The sequence below is a fragment of the Sceloporus occidentalis genome, unplaced genomic scaffold (assembly GCF_023333645.1).
Source record: "Sceloporus occidentalis isolate IW3139 unplaced genomic scaffold, rSceOcc1.0.p SCAF_28, whole genome shotgun sequence".
In the NCBI taxonomy this organism is placed as follows: domain Eukaryota; kingdom Metazoa; phylum Chordata; class Lepidosauria; order Squamata; family Phrynosomatidae; genus Sceloporus; species Sceloporus occidentalis.
Window position 1 is genome coordinate 5903138 of NW_028317008.1, and position 17977 is coordinate 5921114.

Consider the following 17977-nt stretch of genomic DNA (forward strand, 5'->3'; position numbering starts at 1 on the left):
TTAGAAGATCTATGGATTTTTTTTGCATGCAGTTATCAGGAAACACAAATGTAACTTTAGTTAAGATATGCACTTTTATATTGCTTTGCAATGTGAGAGACCATTCAGCATGGACATTTGTTTTCATGAAATCTGCATACCCAGAAAGTTTACTCCATCTCAATGAACCTTTTTAGAGGGTTCAAGTTATCTTTGTTACAAAGCAAAAAAAAAAGTATCCACAATTGTAGTGTACAAAACTCAGAATCTGACTGCAAAACTATATACCAGTATATAGAGGAGTGAAATCAATTAGCATTTAAGCAACCAAAATGCACTGAATATTTTAAACAAATACATGCACAATAATAATAATGATAAAAAAAACAATCTGGAATAAGTCACACAAGATGAATACTGGTTTTTTTTTTTACTATTTCCTGATTTTTGCAACTATTTACCTTACTAGTGTTCGTTTAAACATTCTAAAAATTGATACTTTGAGCCACAGGCAAACCAGATTATTTCTGTTTAAACACACACAATAAAGCTGCCATACTGAAAGTTTAAAACATAATGCTATAGTCATTATGTACAAAGTAATCAACAGGTTTAGTGCAACCTCGTTAAAAGGTTACCCGCTGTTGAATAGATATCAATCTGCGATAAATTCTTTAATATCTGCTCCTTGCAGATATAATGTTACAATCGTTTGTTCCTTTGGCATTGTGCAGAAGCCCATAAAACATACCTATGTTTGTGCAAGCATGTAAGTATCGGGGGACTAAGATGTTGAAAATGTCTCCAACTCCAGCGCGTGTGTGTGTGTGTGTGTGTGTGTATTCATATTATAAAACCTGCACACAACCAAGGGTGCTGCCTCTGTAGGCACAGATAATATGTCTAAAATTGAGAGCACACCAGGTTATATTTAACTATATGCCGAGGTATATAGAATCTCTATATTAACCTGGTAATATATATATATATATATATATATTACTTAAACATACACCCACTAAGATACAATTTTTACAACCTGAAGGCGAATTCATAAAAGGAAAAAAACTGTATGAAAATAAGTTTCATTACTAATTAAGAAAACTATATCACATTAAAAAATGTTCTACATCAAAATCGAGGAGGACATCTATCTTTTTTCACGGTAGTAATAGATGTAGAATTAAGGCTATAATCTCTTACCTGCAAACAAGAGAACTTTCAGCTACAAAAAATACCCTCAAATGCATTACCTTTTTAACTGCAGTTTTTTAAACCCACCCATTAAAAACACACTCTTCCTATTCCGGGAGATACTTAATAGATGAATCATAAATATTCCATGTGAGATTTTTGTTTCTATTAAAATTAAGTGAAAAATAAAGATAGCTTTTTTCTAGACTCATAAAATAGCTACAGCCTGAAGAGACAATACTGGATAGTCTTGGAACACTTTAAAAAACAAAACAAAGCTAATCAGCATTAGGAACAAAAAACTGGGATCATAGGTAAATACTATGTAATTAAACAAAAAAGTGGCTTCGGGGAACCAAGATCATTTGGAAGTGTCAAAGTTTCAGTGATTAAGAAACACATTCAGTTCACAGACTGGAATCACTTGAGCTGGGCAATTTCTTGTAGGAAAGGGATCCCAAAGATGCCAGGATATGGCTGGTCAGAAGCCACCGGGACTTCATGCTGTAACGGCGTCCTCTTCGGGTAAAACGTATGATACAGATCATAGTTCAGGAGGCAGCTCAAAGACTCCATGTAAATATCAGCAAAACGGGACAACCGCCTCAAGAAATACGTGGGATTGTGATCAGTCCGGAATATACTTCCAAACCGGTTGTTAAATATTTTTCTTGCCATGTCCCTGTAGGGGAGAGAGAAGAATTTATCAGTTACTCTGAAACAAAATTTTGGTATGGATTGGTTATTAAGACGTTTCAAGTAAATTCAGGGGACCATCTTTGTTACACACAATGTAAAACAGAGAAGCCTAATTAATATGACACCTCGATAAATAAACGGTTCCGTTCTGACCTCATCTCTCTCCTTTCTTTAATCCACTCGTGTAGGATCATCTGTGATTCAGCATCTCTGTAAACCTACAATTGAAAATCAACAAGATATCCAATTAGATAATATAGACAGGAATAGCAAGCACTCCTCCTTGACTTTGTTCTGTGGCGGCTTAAATCATCATCATAAGGCTAGACAAAAATAGCTAGATCAAATTAAGTCAACTTCTAAAATAAACCAAAGTTGGCACAAGCATTAAAAACACAATTATCATCAGTCAGTGTCTGACAGCCTTGCACGATTGGTACTAGGAACTAGATTCACCTTACTATATACAAACAAGAGAACAAGAATTTAAAAAGCACTCGTTTTAATAATGAATGTGTCGGCAGAGGTAGTAGATGTGATTAATGAAGAATATTTCCCATTACACTGTCTGTCTGTATGGATGGAATATGCTGTTCTTTTCTCAATGTGGAATTATTACCGACCTGCATCCGTTCAAGTAATCCGGTTAAACCTTGAAGCCAAGCCATGGTTTGAATGTATTCTGCTCTATTCATGATTTGGATTTCGGATTTTAATTCTGGAATAATGGCTCCTGTCCGCCATCCATGTTTTAAAGTCAGATCCTGAAAAAAAATGTATTTAAAACTACATTATAAAATTCCGGGATAGTCTGTGTAACTGGCTAGCATTTTGTTGAAAATATAAATGTTTATGTTTATTAATACAATATTACAGATGAGCTACTGGTAAAACATTTACCTGTAATACGGAGGAAGTCATGCTGCTAATTATGAGACCTGATATTTCTTAAATGCTACAATAGGTCACTGGTCTCTGGTTACTTCCGGGTACATGTGCTGCAGCCATCATTGCAGCCGCTTACTATTTACATTTATAGTGTTAACGAATATATATATACGGTACAAAGGTAGTCAATTTCATCCTATTCCTAACGTGAATACCAAAAAACGTATGAATTATCAGATCAAATTCCCTTGCGACTAGTGAAAATCCCAGCCGGTTTGTAATAGCATTCACAAGATACGCTCCCCTCGAAGTGTATAAACAAATGTTCGCTGACACTTGAGACAAGCCAGTGGATGCCGCCAGCTACTGATGTCTGTCACACCAAAATAAATCCAGGCTAAACAGTCTACAGAGAGTAAAGCAGGATCCACTGAGATATACTGCAGACATCTCTCGGCCTTGTACTTTGTATTATAGAAGTAGAGCGGTCGGCATAACAAAGCATTTTTATGGCTTTAGATTGCAAGTTGAGGCATTCCCGATAGAATTTAGGAAATCTTGCGCACAAACCTATCCAAAAGAATTAGCAAATAGGTTTGCACATTTAAATTATAATATATATATATATATATATTTGCATGAGAAAGTTTATAAAGAATGAAATGATTAGGGATATGAGCTCAAAAGCGACCATACGATATTATTTAACATACTCAAGACTGGTAGAAAATTTCTTCATCTAAACCAAAAATCTAGTAGGGTATACATTGGATGATCATAAAATCCAAGCACTGTGGGTAAAAAAAAGTAGTTTAAAGTGGAACTTTATGCATACCATATGTTTGTGGCATATTTCTATATTGTTGGGTATCTAGTAAACTTGAAGTAGAAGAGGAGGGGAAAAGTACAAGTAGTTTGAATGGGTGTTCTTAGTTCCTGTTTTCCCAGTGTGAATTATCTGCAATAAGTCCAGTGTTCACTACGGTGTTTGCTTTCCTAGCAAGAAGAGGCGTTACAAGTCTGAGCTGACGGCACAAACGCCGTACGTGAAGTATTGTGGCAAATAACTAAATATTTTGTAACAAGTAGCTTGCATAAGGACAGGTATTTATAGAATTGTGATGCAGGCCGCATCACATGTGATGCAATCAGTACCGTTTTCTAGTCTCAAGAACTAGCTTCACAAACAGCAGAGGATCATGAGAAGGTGAGTATTCACATGAGACAAGAAAATAAAGTAACCATTTCTATGTCATTTGCCATATTACATACATATCCATTAATACCTTAAGGATTAAAAAAGAATGTTGGAAGTTACCCTTCTGATTATTTTCTCTTCAGTAGAAATTAATGCGACCAGGTTTGCTTCATTGCCCTTACTGATGTCAAATGGGAAGAGTTTAGCTTCCCTCTTTAGTGCTTCAGGAGCAAAGCAAACATGGGGCACAACAGTTCTCATTTCATCTCAAATGTTACTATGATTTTCTTTTTCAGGCAGTTTAGCGGGAATAAAAAGGCATCTCTCTTACCGCTAGGTCACTGTATATATGATCTCCAAAGTACAATACTTTTGATCCTCTCCATCCAGTTAACTTCAGAAATTCAAATAAGTTACCCTGTATGCAAGGAATGCAATTTAAAAAAAAAGCTTGAAATATTTCTCAATTAACATTGAGGGTTAACATAATTGATTAAATAGTCTAAATTATATCATTTCATTTTTGGATAAGGAAATATGTCCATAGGTCAGGTCAGACTCTAATTCTAGCTTCAAACATTCACTAAACACCCACCTGCCCAGAAAAGCATATCACCTATCCTCTTAATGCCCACAAGCTGCATTCTGGAATAGAATTGCCAGTTCTCCTCACCTCCAAGATTTCCACACCAATAACCACATGACCCTCGCTACAATCAAATCACCCTCACCCAAGCAGTCCCTACCCTTCTGTCTCATCCCTCAACCCCTAATGCATTATATGCTCATAAGTGGTATGGCTTATTTTTAAAGATAAAAGCAATGCTTATTAAAAAAAAAAAAAAAAAAAAAAAAAAAAAAAAAAAAAAAAAAAAAAAAACTTACCTGCTTGTATGTCTTTCCTTTTTCAAGCTGGTGAATTTTATCCCACAATAAAACCCCACGGTCTGTAACTTTGCGGAATGGCCTGAAAGGGATAAAATGTGCACAATACAAAGAGTCATCTCAGGAGTATTTGTGAAATGTTTGGGTGCTCTTTAAACTTTGAGACATGGCTAGAACAAGCTATATAAAAGACAATGTTTTTTAACTTTCAGCTCACAACGTTAGCAGTTTTCCTGCCCCAAACTCTCCTATTTGGAAGTCATCAATACTGAATTGTTCCAAAGTGACATTTTATGTTGATAAAACGACTTGGCAATGTGTAAAGTAAGTGATAAATGTAGAAAGGACGAAATTCCACACAATTTCCAGTAAAAAGCTCAAGTATATTTACTCAGTTATAGAATGCAGGTGTATTTATATATTTGTGATTTCCCTTAGTGTTTTTGTTACTGTTAGATATGCCCAAAGAGGGAAAAAGTGTTACATTTCAGATTTTACAATAAACATCCTTCACGGAAAGGCTAGGAACGCACTGAACCCATTGAATAGTCGCTCCGACTCTGTTTTCTGTCTAATGGCTCTGTGTTTGTCGGCCTATTTGTTAACGCGTGCCAAAGATCATCAGTTATTTCTTGCTATTCAAGATGTTATATTGTGAATGAAATGGATGCAAGTCTTGGTGAATTGTGTAGTAAAGGCCTGTTCACAGTATGATTTAACTACAAATACCATTGGGGCCAAAGACAACGACAACAACAATACAGTGAAAACAACAAGACTATTCACAGCATACCAACCATGTTTTGTGCATGGAAGAATTCATATAAAATAAAAGTGCCTCTTATTTCCTGCTATACATTGTTTTCAGTGCTGAATTTAAATAAGATTTCATTTCACAAGACTTTTCACCTTTTACATCTTGAGTGCCATCATCGTATGGGCGACAACACTCTAAACTCTGTGTCTAGTGAACCACGTTTCTCACACAGTAAAAAAAATGAATAAAAAAATACATAAATGGAAAAATAGGAAAGTTTTCATTCCTAATGCAAGGGTCGGTTATTGAAGATACAGATTATCACTACAGTTTGATCACGCAACGAACGATTTGCGGGAACTCACCTTCTCTTATCATTGAAAAAATTAGGTTTGTCAGCTTGAACAATGACAACATCAAAAAGATCCCGCCAGTCCTTTCCTACGATGAACTTCATTCCTTTGTCCCTATGAACAACATACTTATTTATCACATGCTATACATTATTAAAAGGAGTATGCTTTTTATAAAACATTCTTAGCAATGGTGATTAAAAAGGAACCTTAAAATACCGTAGACATGCACTCCGATAGTATGTAAGCAATGTCTTTTACTTTATAACACCCAAGAAAATGAATGGTATCTCAGTAGGAACAGTTATTCAACGCGAGGATACCTTCCATTCCGGTCTAACTATCATTAATGTACCTGTAATTTATAGCTATAGATTAAAGTCTAATGTTTGGAGGCAATTGAGCCAGCCATTGCAATATATAAAAAGAGAAGAGTATTGTAACTAAATACAGAAGCACGGAGAGGACAATGATAAACAGAATCACTGATAAATCAGACAGAATGAGAAATGATATTCCCACTATAACAATTTACTTACACAAAACTGCTGGGGCTGTTTGTAATTAGGAACATCTTTTTGCCATGGTTTGCCAACTTTGCCAGTACAGCTCGAGTTTTTTCTCCATAGCAAATGTACCTTTCTAGAAACATTTGAAGAATAAGTCATATTTTGAATTTATGAATCATAAAAACAAACTGCATATCCATGTGATAATGTAAAAAAAAGCCATCCAAAGACTGTAAGTGTCTGCATACATGTAAAAAAAACAACAATCACCCAAAAAGAACAACATTCTGTAATTGTTCAACACAATGCACATTATTTAGTTGCATCCCTCTGGGGCGCAAACGGTTTTCAATATATATATATATATATATATATATATATATATCTCAAGGTCAAGAATGTAGGTAATAAAAGAACGTGAATATAAGGACAGGTAGGCACATATTGTGTATCTGCTTTCAGTTCAGAACCATTCCTAGCATATCATTGCTAACGCAACAACGTGAAGATGTATAATGAAAGTAAAAAGATGACAGCTTATTATGCTAGAGTTTGCCATAAATGTCACGTATAAAAGGCTCATACTACTACAAAGGAAGGAAATCTGACATCATGGCTTCACCACAAGCAATCCTATAGATAAAGCTTACGAGTACATGCCTCAGTGTACAACAGTTACCACTGAGGGTGCAAATATTATATACCCCTATATCTGTCAATCAGTAAAACGAGCAGGTTTCATTCATTAACTCCACAACATTACTTTGCTGACGGCAAAGCACAGAGAAATAGGTTGATGTTTCTTTACTTGTCAAACCACTGATTCACTCATTTATCCAAATGGTATGACTCAAATCTCCCCATTGCATAAGTACAGTGTGGGAACAGATAAAAAAAAACAGCTAGTGGTGCATAAAGTTTACCACGTTCCCCCGTCCACATCATACAATATCACATCACATCACATTAATAGGAAATGGGTGGTTTATAAACTAATGGACGACGTGTAGACCGATATGTGGATTTCACAGGTGACTCTACACACAAAGATTACTCTCAACCCCACTCTTAATGAACAATGACAACAAACGTTAAGAACATAAATCAGTGGAACATGCATAGAAGTTAAATACGGTGATACTTTTAAACTTTTCCCTTATGGAAAATCTGGTCCTCGTGGTTCATGTCGGTGGCCCAACACATGGACCAGCGCAAATGTTTAGTTTCTGGTCCATTCGTTTTCGGACAATAAAATATGTTCCCTGCCCTTTCGGTTCCAAAAGCAACCAATTTATGGACATATGAACTTTTAAGCATGGCCAATATTCTAGTTTAGATAAGGTGACAGCATTTATTATGGAAAAAGTAGACAAAAATACATGATTATTACTTACCAATGTCAGCTTCAATGGCTCTGTACATTAGCCCCTTTACGTGAACATCCCTTATGACATCCTAGCATACAAAAGAGATAAAACATATTACACAAATAATTACTCAATATAAAAGACATACTGGTAAACAATCCAGTCTAGCTGTAGGTCCAAATAACAGCTTTTAGCACTTATAATAAAAAGAAATAGCAAATGTTTCATTTCATTTAGAAAAGATAATTCAACAAATTAATGGTGTTTATGGTCTACTGGATTGCTTACATCTTTTCTAACTATATTCTCACAAGCTGTATCAAAATGTCATAATATGTAACCTATTTGCACTTTGAAAGAAGCACCATTCACATCACGGAAACGTCCTACATTGTGGTGCCCTGGTTGGTTGACCTGATCTTAGGATGTATCTAAGCCACCATTACACGAACAGCAGCTTGACCCAACAAACCAGTCAAGTCATTCTGTGCATGTCCTAAATAGTTTTTAGTACTTTTGTATGCACATTACATTTGATCCTGAGATCATAGATGGTACCAGAAAATGACCCCAATGAGAATAAGTGCAAAGATAAATTGTATTCCCTTGCATCTTATTTTTAAAGTACTGTTCCACTTTCTCTGCTGAATTTAAGGAAACATCATCCCTAGTACCCTTCCAAGAAAATATTATTTAATCATACAAAATGTCTCCTTATTTATATGTTTTGCAGAGGATACTTTTAAGGTGGAACAATACCAGAAACTAATTGGCCTTTGCCATACGAATTGAAAAGGACTGTTTCTATGGAATTAAACCTTCAGAACAAAAAAATAAAATGACAGTTCTGCAAAGTGAAACAGCACATTTAATAATGCAATAATTTAGCTTTTCCGTGACATACCTTCACATCTTTGTACAAGTGAACAGGTTCATAATCAATGTTGTTTTTTAGGAAATGTTCATTAACGCATGAGAGAAGAGTCATTTCTGGCAGTGAGAATATATCCATGAATTGCTTCAGAGTGTTCCCTTCAGAGCTCTGCATGGAGAAAATGCACAAAATATTATGTGTACAGTAACTATATATACCGTACAATTACTACCCACTAACACATCCTTCACAGCAGGTCATGTTTTTAGTCACTTATAGACTTGTGCACTTGGCTTTGTGGAAATGTATGAACGACCGAACATGAAGAGGGACCACAACAAAATAAACAAAAACAAAACAAATTTTCATTAGCATTTTGTTGCGCTCACATTCTTACTCACGCTGTCCCAATGTCTCCGCCGTCCACTTTCAGAGAAGGGACGCAGAGAAACTTTGAGAGAGCGAATGAGAGTGAGAGTTTGAGTGAGTGACAAAAGATTTCATTTCTGAATGGAAAAAGCCCTCTAAATTTCATCTCAAGGGGCAGGAAGTGAAATTCATTGTCCGAAAATGAATGGACCAAAAACTAAACAAAAGAAAATTTGTCTGTATTTGGAAAAGTCTAGTCACTTAGTAAACCTCTCAGGGTCTTTGCCTTCTAAGCTCAGCTTTCATTTGAGGTCATTCTGTACATTATCCACCAACATCAAGCTTAAATTAATTAGAGCAGGAATATTAAATCCACCAAATTCACTTTTTGTCCCAGAACTCTAAATTAGCATTAGAACTTATTCAGGTAATTGCCCCAGTAAGAACTACTATTCAGTGATTTTTTATTAAATTGCCTTTTGATGTTTATGCTTCTATACAGCATATTTAGTCTCTGAAAAAGGCAATGTTTCTCTGGTGATTTAAAAAAAAACCAAACAGTTTAACAAATATATAAATCAGTAACAATAAACGTTTGGGCCTTTTATTGTTGCAAGGCTAAGCAACACTGTGGAAGCTATTTTAATTGCTTTTTTCAAGGGAATTTTACTCAAACACAGCAACAGGTAAAAGCATTATAAAAGGAAATTAAAAACATGTCTGTGAGCCCCTAGTGTATTTACAGACTTGAAGATGCAACCAGGAAGGCAGACCTGCTGTTTAATGGTGTGACTATAATAAAATAATGGCATATTGTAATTTACCTTGAATATATAAAATGAACACTTTTGTTACCTTTCCATAAAAGTCACTCATCTGTTCCAACGGGACATGGTGGCCCTCATACATTTCAATGACTTCTGACTCGGGTACCACACTAAGCCCTCTGATAGAAAAAAGTGTAAGTGTTAAGGATTCAATAAACAAAGAATTGCTCCAAGGGTTACATGCAAAACCAGAATATGTATGGCCAAGTAACATAAAAGGTGTCTAGATCTTCAAAAAACAAGCCAACAAAGGTTACGATAAGGAAACATCTCCAGCCACCTGTTCATAACCACATGGATCACACAAAATCTCACAATTTTTTCTTTACTTTAATTCTTACATTGTTCCCATACAAAATATGTTTTGTCCATGTTAATCTTTTACTCTGCCCCTAATATTTTACTTGTATACATTTCCTAACTATCTAAAAACAAACATACTTACCTACATCTACATTCTGAATGCATATCCGCAATATGCCCTCATGCTTTTATTGAATTTCAAACTAGTGATTATTGGAAGTGATGCAAAAAGTCAGGACATGACAGCTTCAAATATTGCGCACTGCCAACAGAAGTCCAGGAAAATATTTCAGCAGCGCACGAAATGTAACACTACCCGGATGACTCCATGCAATGACCGCAGCAAGCTGGCAGCACAGTGCAAACCTACTACTGAAAAGCTAACACCAGTCCATGAACAAAAATACGCTTCCTTTAATAACAAGATACTATCTATTTACTTTGATATACACCTAAAGGAACAGAGTGCAATAATAACAAAATTACACCAAGCAGATCCAAATTTAGACCTTGTAATTAAAGCACAAATAAATATTTTTTGGACATCTTTATCCATTAAAAATATATATATATATATATATATATATATCAATGCTTAAATTTTAAAAAAAACATTTGGTCATTGAATTTATAATTGTTTCTGCATACAAAATCATACAGCATTTTAGTCTACTTGGCCAAAATCGAATCGCAGTAGATAATATAGAAGGGGAAAAAATGAGATCCCTCTGAATACCAGAGGGATGGATGGTATCTTCTAATTACATCCAATGCGCTTTGCCCATTGGTTCTTGCCGTATTCACTAATAGTTCTGTTATTGTTGAAAAATATGTAGCAAAACATTACTATGTAGGCCGCAGACTCACCTGTACACTGTTCCTAGCTGAATATAATGAAAAGCATCAATCTTCATCAATAATGCCTAACAGAAAAAGATAAGTATACATATCATTATAATGTTAGATGCAATCACAAATAATAAATAAACCAGTTTAGCAAGAAGCAAAATATTTGAAGATGATAAAAAAGAAATATAAAAACATGTTAATAAATGCAGTGCTTGTGGAGCTCACTGAGTCCCCTCCACCCTTCCAAGCGTTGTCCCTACTCCTGCACCATACCCAGCTGTCTATTTCGCAGTACAAGCGGTCTGTTGTTAGGCACCTGCTCGACGCTGCCAGGCACTTGATACCTTTATGTTGGAGGGATGTTCGCCCCCCCACGTTGGAGGCATGGATGTCTCGAGTTGAGGAGATCCGTGTAATTGAGGACCTCTCCGCCTCCTCCGTTGAACTCAGGGAGGCTTATACGGCTACCTGGTTTTATTGGCTCTCGTACGTGCGTGGCCGCCTTCCTTAATTGTTTTTGTGCCTGTACACCGCTTATCGGCTATTTTGTGTCTCCTTTATGTATGACCTTTTGCGGTTTTTGATTGTCATGTTTTGTCCATGCATACTGTTACTGGTGCTGCCCTCCTCCCTTCCCCCTTCCCCCTTCCCCTCTTTCCTTCTGTATCCCCCCTCCCCCCCCCCCCGTTTTTCAACCAAAACCAATAAAAATTTGATTTGGAAAAAAAAAAAAACATGTTAATAATAATAATAATAATAATAATATTTACTGTGTTTGGAAATCAGAAGCTGCATGTTACTAATCAATAAGACGCTGGAACACATGCCCTTGCATCCCAATGAATCATCTGTGCAAAATTAACAGCGAGTTAAAACATTTTATCATAAGCAACCCTGGCCTGCAACTATGGTCTGCAGTTTCAACTCACGACTTCGCTATGCATTATGCAGGGCCATAACTCCCACGGAGTGAGAAGGGCTGCTACCAAAAGGCGATGCAAGGTGAAGGGCACATGTGAGCCAACCCAGAGGAATTGCCCCCGAACCTCCTTCCATTCCTGAAGGATGAGGCATCAGTGTGTGTGGGACCTCTGATTCTGCCCCAGGTGTTAAAAGTCCTAGTTACAGCTCTGGTACTATGAATGACCAACCCCTAGGAGAGTCAACTTGATGCAAGTTAAGTACTGGAGTCCTCATCATTGGCCCAGGAAACTAGCGTCCATTTTACAACCTGTTGCCATCATGGGATGGGGTCCATGCCACTCCAAAGGGTTTTTTAAGCAATTATTCAACCTGTCACCCCCATAGGCAATGATAAGTACCCCAAGGAAATTTTATTTATTTGAAATACCCCTTACATACCCCCAGACACAAGACGAGGGGTGATTGGGATGCGCTGAATAGGGTCAATGTTTGCCAGTGGATGGAGCAAGTTATACTTTATGACTATGTCTACCACATTTTATTTGACACCACCCTACACCCCTTGGGAGGAGGGAAGAGCGATTGTTGTTGAATATTTTTAAAATGCAAAAAAAAAAAAAGTTGACAATTGATATAAAATGTTCTTGCCATAATTTATCATCATCAACCACTGGTAACTCTGAACAACATCTTGTAAAGATAGCAAGAAAAACAGCGGAGCTCTTGGACTAGGATTGTTTCATTAGATCCCTTAGGCCCAAGTAGATTGCTGGAACAGCGTGAATCACTGTTTACAGGGATAGATTACATGGAGGCTGTGCAATGTAAAACATGCAGCTCATACTTACTTTATGAACATCATAATGAAGTCCTCGAATCGCAAAGTTTGGATCATACTCATAATTCCTTAACTCAACAGGATACTACAGAGCAAATGAAATTGTAACAAATCAAAAAACACAAATATTGTACAAATTGTAGCAGGCTTTTTTTTTTAAGTTATTCACTAAAATATCATCCTTTTCACTTTAGAGCAATTAATTAACAGACAACAAAAATGAAAATGATAAAAAGGCTTCGGAATGGATATCTATGCATATATAACATTTGCTATTTTCCCGCTAATTACTCATGCGCCTATATCATGTTTTGGTTTTTTTTTAACCTTTTTACCTCTACAACATAAATAAACTTTTACACATACAGACAGCCAATGAGTAATTGAGAAAAAAATAGACCAGGTCATGTCTGGAATTATTTATTTGTTCTTTTAATAGGTTTTAAATATATCAACACTGTTCTGTGCTTGATTGATATGACGGGCCAATGAGTATTGATATTTTCAAAAAAAATAGTATGTGGCAAAACATTACGCCTGGGCCACTTCTAGAGGCAAACTACAGATTTGTTTAGTTATTTTTGGCTGGGTTTCCAAACTTTCCAATATACCCCAAGGAAAAGTATCTTTAAAAATGCGCTAGCTGGGTGACATCATGTACCCTAACTGCTACTCTTGGGGTATGCTTGAGCTCCACTCATCAGCTAATAGTTAAATGAAGGACTTTGAAGACAAGGTTCTTGAGAAGGTATCACACAAAGCAGTCACACTCCCAAGGATGCAGACTCAGCACCAAATTTTGACCCTAAAGCTTCCCCTGGTGGATCACCTTCGCCACTTGAGATCCTACCTATTCCATCTAGCAATGTACTGATCCAGACTCTTACTGTACAACTGCATGGAGTTCTAAATATTACTTTGTGACAAAGATCTGCCACCAGCTCAGGCCATTTGATGTTTACCCTTCTTCTCCGTACGTCACCTTTTGGATTGAGTTCACTAGCTGTTACTGTCATGACTCACTCAAGATATCTGCTATTGGGATCTACTGTATATCTTAACAAGCCTTATAGCACTGTGCTAATCACCTTAATAAATACACAAATCAGTCTTATCAGGTGGCTATAATAATACTTTTTGATCTCTGCTTCAGTTTTGTCATGTTTCCAGTGTAAATATTGCATTCATGCTAACATTGTAAGACTTTGATCATTATGATAAAATAGCATTATTCAATCATCTTACCCGGTGCTCATTTATGAGAAGATCTCTAGCAGTATTGAAGATCAGTGTGTGAAGATCTTTCGAGTAAAATGCCAGAGTATAATCATAATCAAATCCATATATTTCAATGTCGGCAAGACTCATTTCATTGTTGGCAAAAATAGCATCCGGGTTCAATAAATTGTTCGAAATTGAAGGGATGAGTTCTTCAAAAAGAGAAAAGACATTGATCAGATGGAAAAGTACGTAACAGCTTGGATTACTGATACAAACAATGCCTAAACATGGAAGCGAGGAACATAGAATGATCAAGTCTGGCAAGTTGTACAGGAAATCAGGTAATATAAAGCCCTTTCAGTGCCCAAAAGGAAGCACTAATTATGTTACACACTTTGGAAACAAACACTGTTTTACATTCTTCCTGTACAGGGTGTCTACACCCAATGGCATGAAGGCTCAGAAGAACAGCTGGGCATCGGAGGCTGCTGCCAGGTAGGTTACCAAGTAGTAACGTTGAGTGACATACTGTACTGGGATTATTCAAGTTTAAATTGGCTTCCTTCAGTGATCTATGAAAAATTGGGCTTGGCTGCCACTTTCATAATGTTCTTAAACATACATTAAATCACTGAATAAATAAGAAAAACAAAATATTATAGACAGGGGATTGTGTGAGTAATGTGGCTTTGTTATACTAAAGGCTTATTAATTAGTCCTGAAAGGACATTCCAAGGTTCCCACAGTAAAGAGCTCAATAAGTCTGATGTGATATTGTAATGTCTCCACAGGCCGATGTGACCGATACATTATATCCAGCAACGCTTCCAATACCTTAGAAAGTGTAAGCTATTATGTGTCAAACTAATTCAACAATCTGTGCAATAAAGTTAATATAATAGCTGTAATTAGTTAGGCACCTGAACCTCTACTGCATGCCATTAATATAAACTTTATATAGCATTATATAGATGTGATTGCATAACAAACTTTAATTCTGTGATAAAATTGTTTAACTCCATATGCAATTATCAGTACCCATTTTAATGCCCCATAACAATGTCTGCTAGCTTTTTGAGACATAAGAACTTTCTTGATCAGATCTACTTGACCCAGCTTTAAGGAGAAACAGCCACTCACAACGGGCCAAATTATTTCATTTAGGTATTATCAATGGTGGTATTTTGAAATTTTCTATTGTTACAATGTTCATATTTATATTTTTCAGCACTGAAATCCAGCTAAAGCATAGCCATTTCTTAATGATCCTTTACCAAAGAGTGCATTGGAATCCTGCTGTCAGCCAGGTTGGAAGCTGTACCGTGCTCTCCAGACTACACCTGATTTGTTTTAGCAGTCTAGAGATTACTTACGTCTGTACAGTTGATATGTAAAGCTATTGCAAACACAGTAAAACTGTAAAATATGTGGTTGGGCGGCACCTCCCACATAGACTACAACAGAGAATAAGATATGTATTTGTATATTAATGCTTAGGCGGAGGAAAATAGATAATATGATTTATATAGATGTATTATGGTTGGGAATAATCTGGAATTTGAAAGTTCCCCTTTAAGATGGAAGATATGAGTTGAAGCAACCCCTGTGTTTGTCATGTATAACCATATGCTCGCTTCTGTTTGTAATAAAGAATAAACAGATTGGGCACTTAAATGAAATATGGCTCTTTATTCAAGAATCTGCTTCTTGGAACTCACTTCTAAGATAAAACCTGTTCAGTAATAAATCGTTCCGTATCAGTTTTACATTACACACATATAAATAAATGAACGGTAACGTAAAGTTCAAGAAAGAGTAGAGAAAGGCCAAGAAAAGGATGGGCAGGAATACACCCTCGCTATACCCAACCGAAGCTTGCCAGGAAATCAAGAAACGCTGAGTATTAGTTTTATGGGAAATTCTCTGATGTTCACAAAGTCTGGATGGATAGAATATATCTCAGTCTGCCATTCTGGCCTACATCGCAATACGCATTGATAAATTAAATACCCAAGGCATGCGAAATGTTCAGACTCACATCCGGCTACATCATACCCAAACACCGTTCTGATCTATAATATCGGATACTAAAAACCCTGGTCCACAAAACAGCCACACATCGACGCTGTAGCCAGCGTGTAACACAACAGGCCATTCCTGTAAAGCTGTAAAAACTATAGGATTCAATGCAAATCCCATCACGGATAAAGCAGAGACAGGGAGGGAGAGAAACGAATGTTACTGCCTCCCTTTAGTTTGTTCTGTGTACCTTACCATCAGTACAATGTTTTTGTGCAATTAATGTATTTTAGAACCCCAAGGAAGAATTGTAAATTAAATTCAATTTATTCTTTCGATCCAGATATTGGTTTTACTTGTACTGGGGGGGTGATCACTAGTGACTGCATTGGTAGGTTTATCTATTCCGACTTTGCTATTTGTTTCTGCCGTTAAATTAATCTCATTCATTTATGGTCATAGACTAAATTAATTCATGTTGAGAATATAACCCCTACATGCACAATCTTACTTTATGCGACACAATTCATTACACGGAGGTGGACATTGAAAACACACCGAATTACAATTTCCTCATTCATTGTTATATTGTCTGTATTTTGATGAGAATATCTTATTTAGGTAGCTATTGCACCGTTTGTATGCAGGCAGATAAAAATAACTTATTTTGACATTTTGTTCTAATACACCGCATGGGTAGTAATGTTGTGGTGTCACGGGGTTATATGACACTTCCCTGCAAAAAGGAGTTTAAAACGAATGATCTTATCCCTTGTGTTATCGTATTGAGGTTCAGAATTACCAAATATGTGACATTGTAGGTCACGATTACCTGCTGGATGTCATTCTGCCACTAGTGCTTTACATCAAACCATATCACTACTATCCGCTTTCACCTGCCAGTCTGCACTTCACACTCACCTGTATGTGAGTTTTTGTGTATGCGTGTCCCTGCCACTGCAGGTCACACTCACCTATCATTGTGCATCCCTATCACTACCATTCATACTCACCTACAGCTGAGTGTCCATCACTGCAGTTGACACTCAGCTACCACTATGTGTCCCTATCACTACCATCCACACTCACCTACCTCTGAGTGTCAGTGACTGCAGTTCACACTCATCTACTATATGTGTCCCTATCACTACTATTCACTCACCTACCTGTGAGTGTCCCTGTCACTGCAGTTCACACTCACCTATATCTGTGTCCCTATCACTACCATTCACTCACCTACTTCTGAGTGTCACTCATTGCATTTCACACTCAATTAGCAGAGTGTGTCGTGTCACTGTAGCCCTACACACAATGTGTCCCTGGCCCCACACTCCACGCATGTCACATTGACCAAGCAGCCCAAAGCATGTAAGCGACAGTGACACGCATTGCATCGGCTCACAAACTTCTGTGGCGGAATCCACGCAGCACGAATTGGTGACATTGCGCAGCAGGAGCCTCAGGGACATGCTAGGGACATGCCGCGCAGCCTCACTGAGTGCCGGCAATCCCCTTACTGTCTCACCGTTGATGCTTCTTTTGGTCTCCTTGTAGTGGTCATTCAGATATCGCTTCATGTCGCCGTCCGCAGGTCTACTGGAGTATGGAGCCGAGGACTGAGCCCAGCGCCAGCAGGTAGTCATGCCGAGAGGGGGCCCTGGGCTCCCGGTCAGCCTTTTGCCCACAGACAGGGTCACCCGGCAGCAAGCGCCAAACATAGGAGAAACCAGAGACATGGCGAGGACTGCGTGTGTGAGAAACGAGCCGCAGGCTTTATATAGCTGCCCCCCCCCCCCCTCTCAGCCACTTCCTGGTGACATCATTGCAGGAGGAGGAGGCGGCAGCTGCTGGCAGTGGCGGTACGGTGCTGGTGTACGAGTTACCGGCAGCGGGTGGCAGTACCAGAGAGCCGTGAAGCAGGCAT

General features: G+C 37.4%; 1 protein-coding gene across 1 annotated transcript; it reads right to left on the reverse strand.

Annotated features, from left to right (window-relative positions):
- Window positions 1-1593: 1593 nt before the first annotated feature.
- Window positions 1594-17630, reverse strand: LOC149299734 (5'-nucleotidase domain-containing protein 3). The gene is made up of 14 exons (XM_089486105.1): window positions 17579-17630; window positions 14059-14243; window positions 12824-12898; window positions 11070-11125; window positions 9928-10018; window positions 8734-8871; window positions 7857-7917; window positions 6493-6595; window positions 5966-6067; window positions 4844-4925; window positions 4290-4376; window positions 2496-2636; window positions 2026-2090; window positions 1594-1855 (listed from the first exon to the last, which is right to left on the reverse strand). Exons 1-14 carry the CDS (start codon window positions 17628-17630, stop codon window positions 1594-1596), a joined length of 1500 nt encoding a protein of 499 aa, XP_089342231.1.
- Window positions 17631-17977: the final 347 nt, after the last annotated feature.

Coding starts and splice junctions, on each gene's coding strand:
- LOC149299734 (XM_089486105.1), bottom strand. CDS start 17,630: ATGAAGCGATATCTGAATGACCACTACAAGGAGACCAAAAGAAGCATC. Junction 8,872..9,927: donor TGAGTGACTTTTATGGAAAG/GTAACAAAAGTG, acceptor TTCTCCATGCAG/AGCTCTGAAGGGAACACTCT. Junction 6,596..7,856: donor AGCCATTGAAGCTGACATTG/GTAAGTAATAAT, acceptor AAATGTTTCTAG/AAAGGTACATTTGCTATGGA.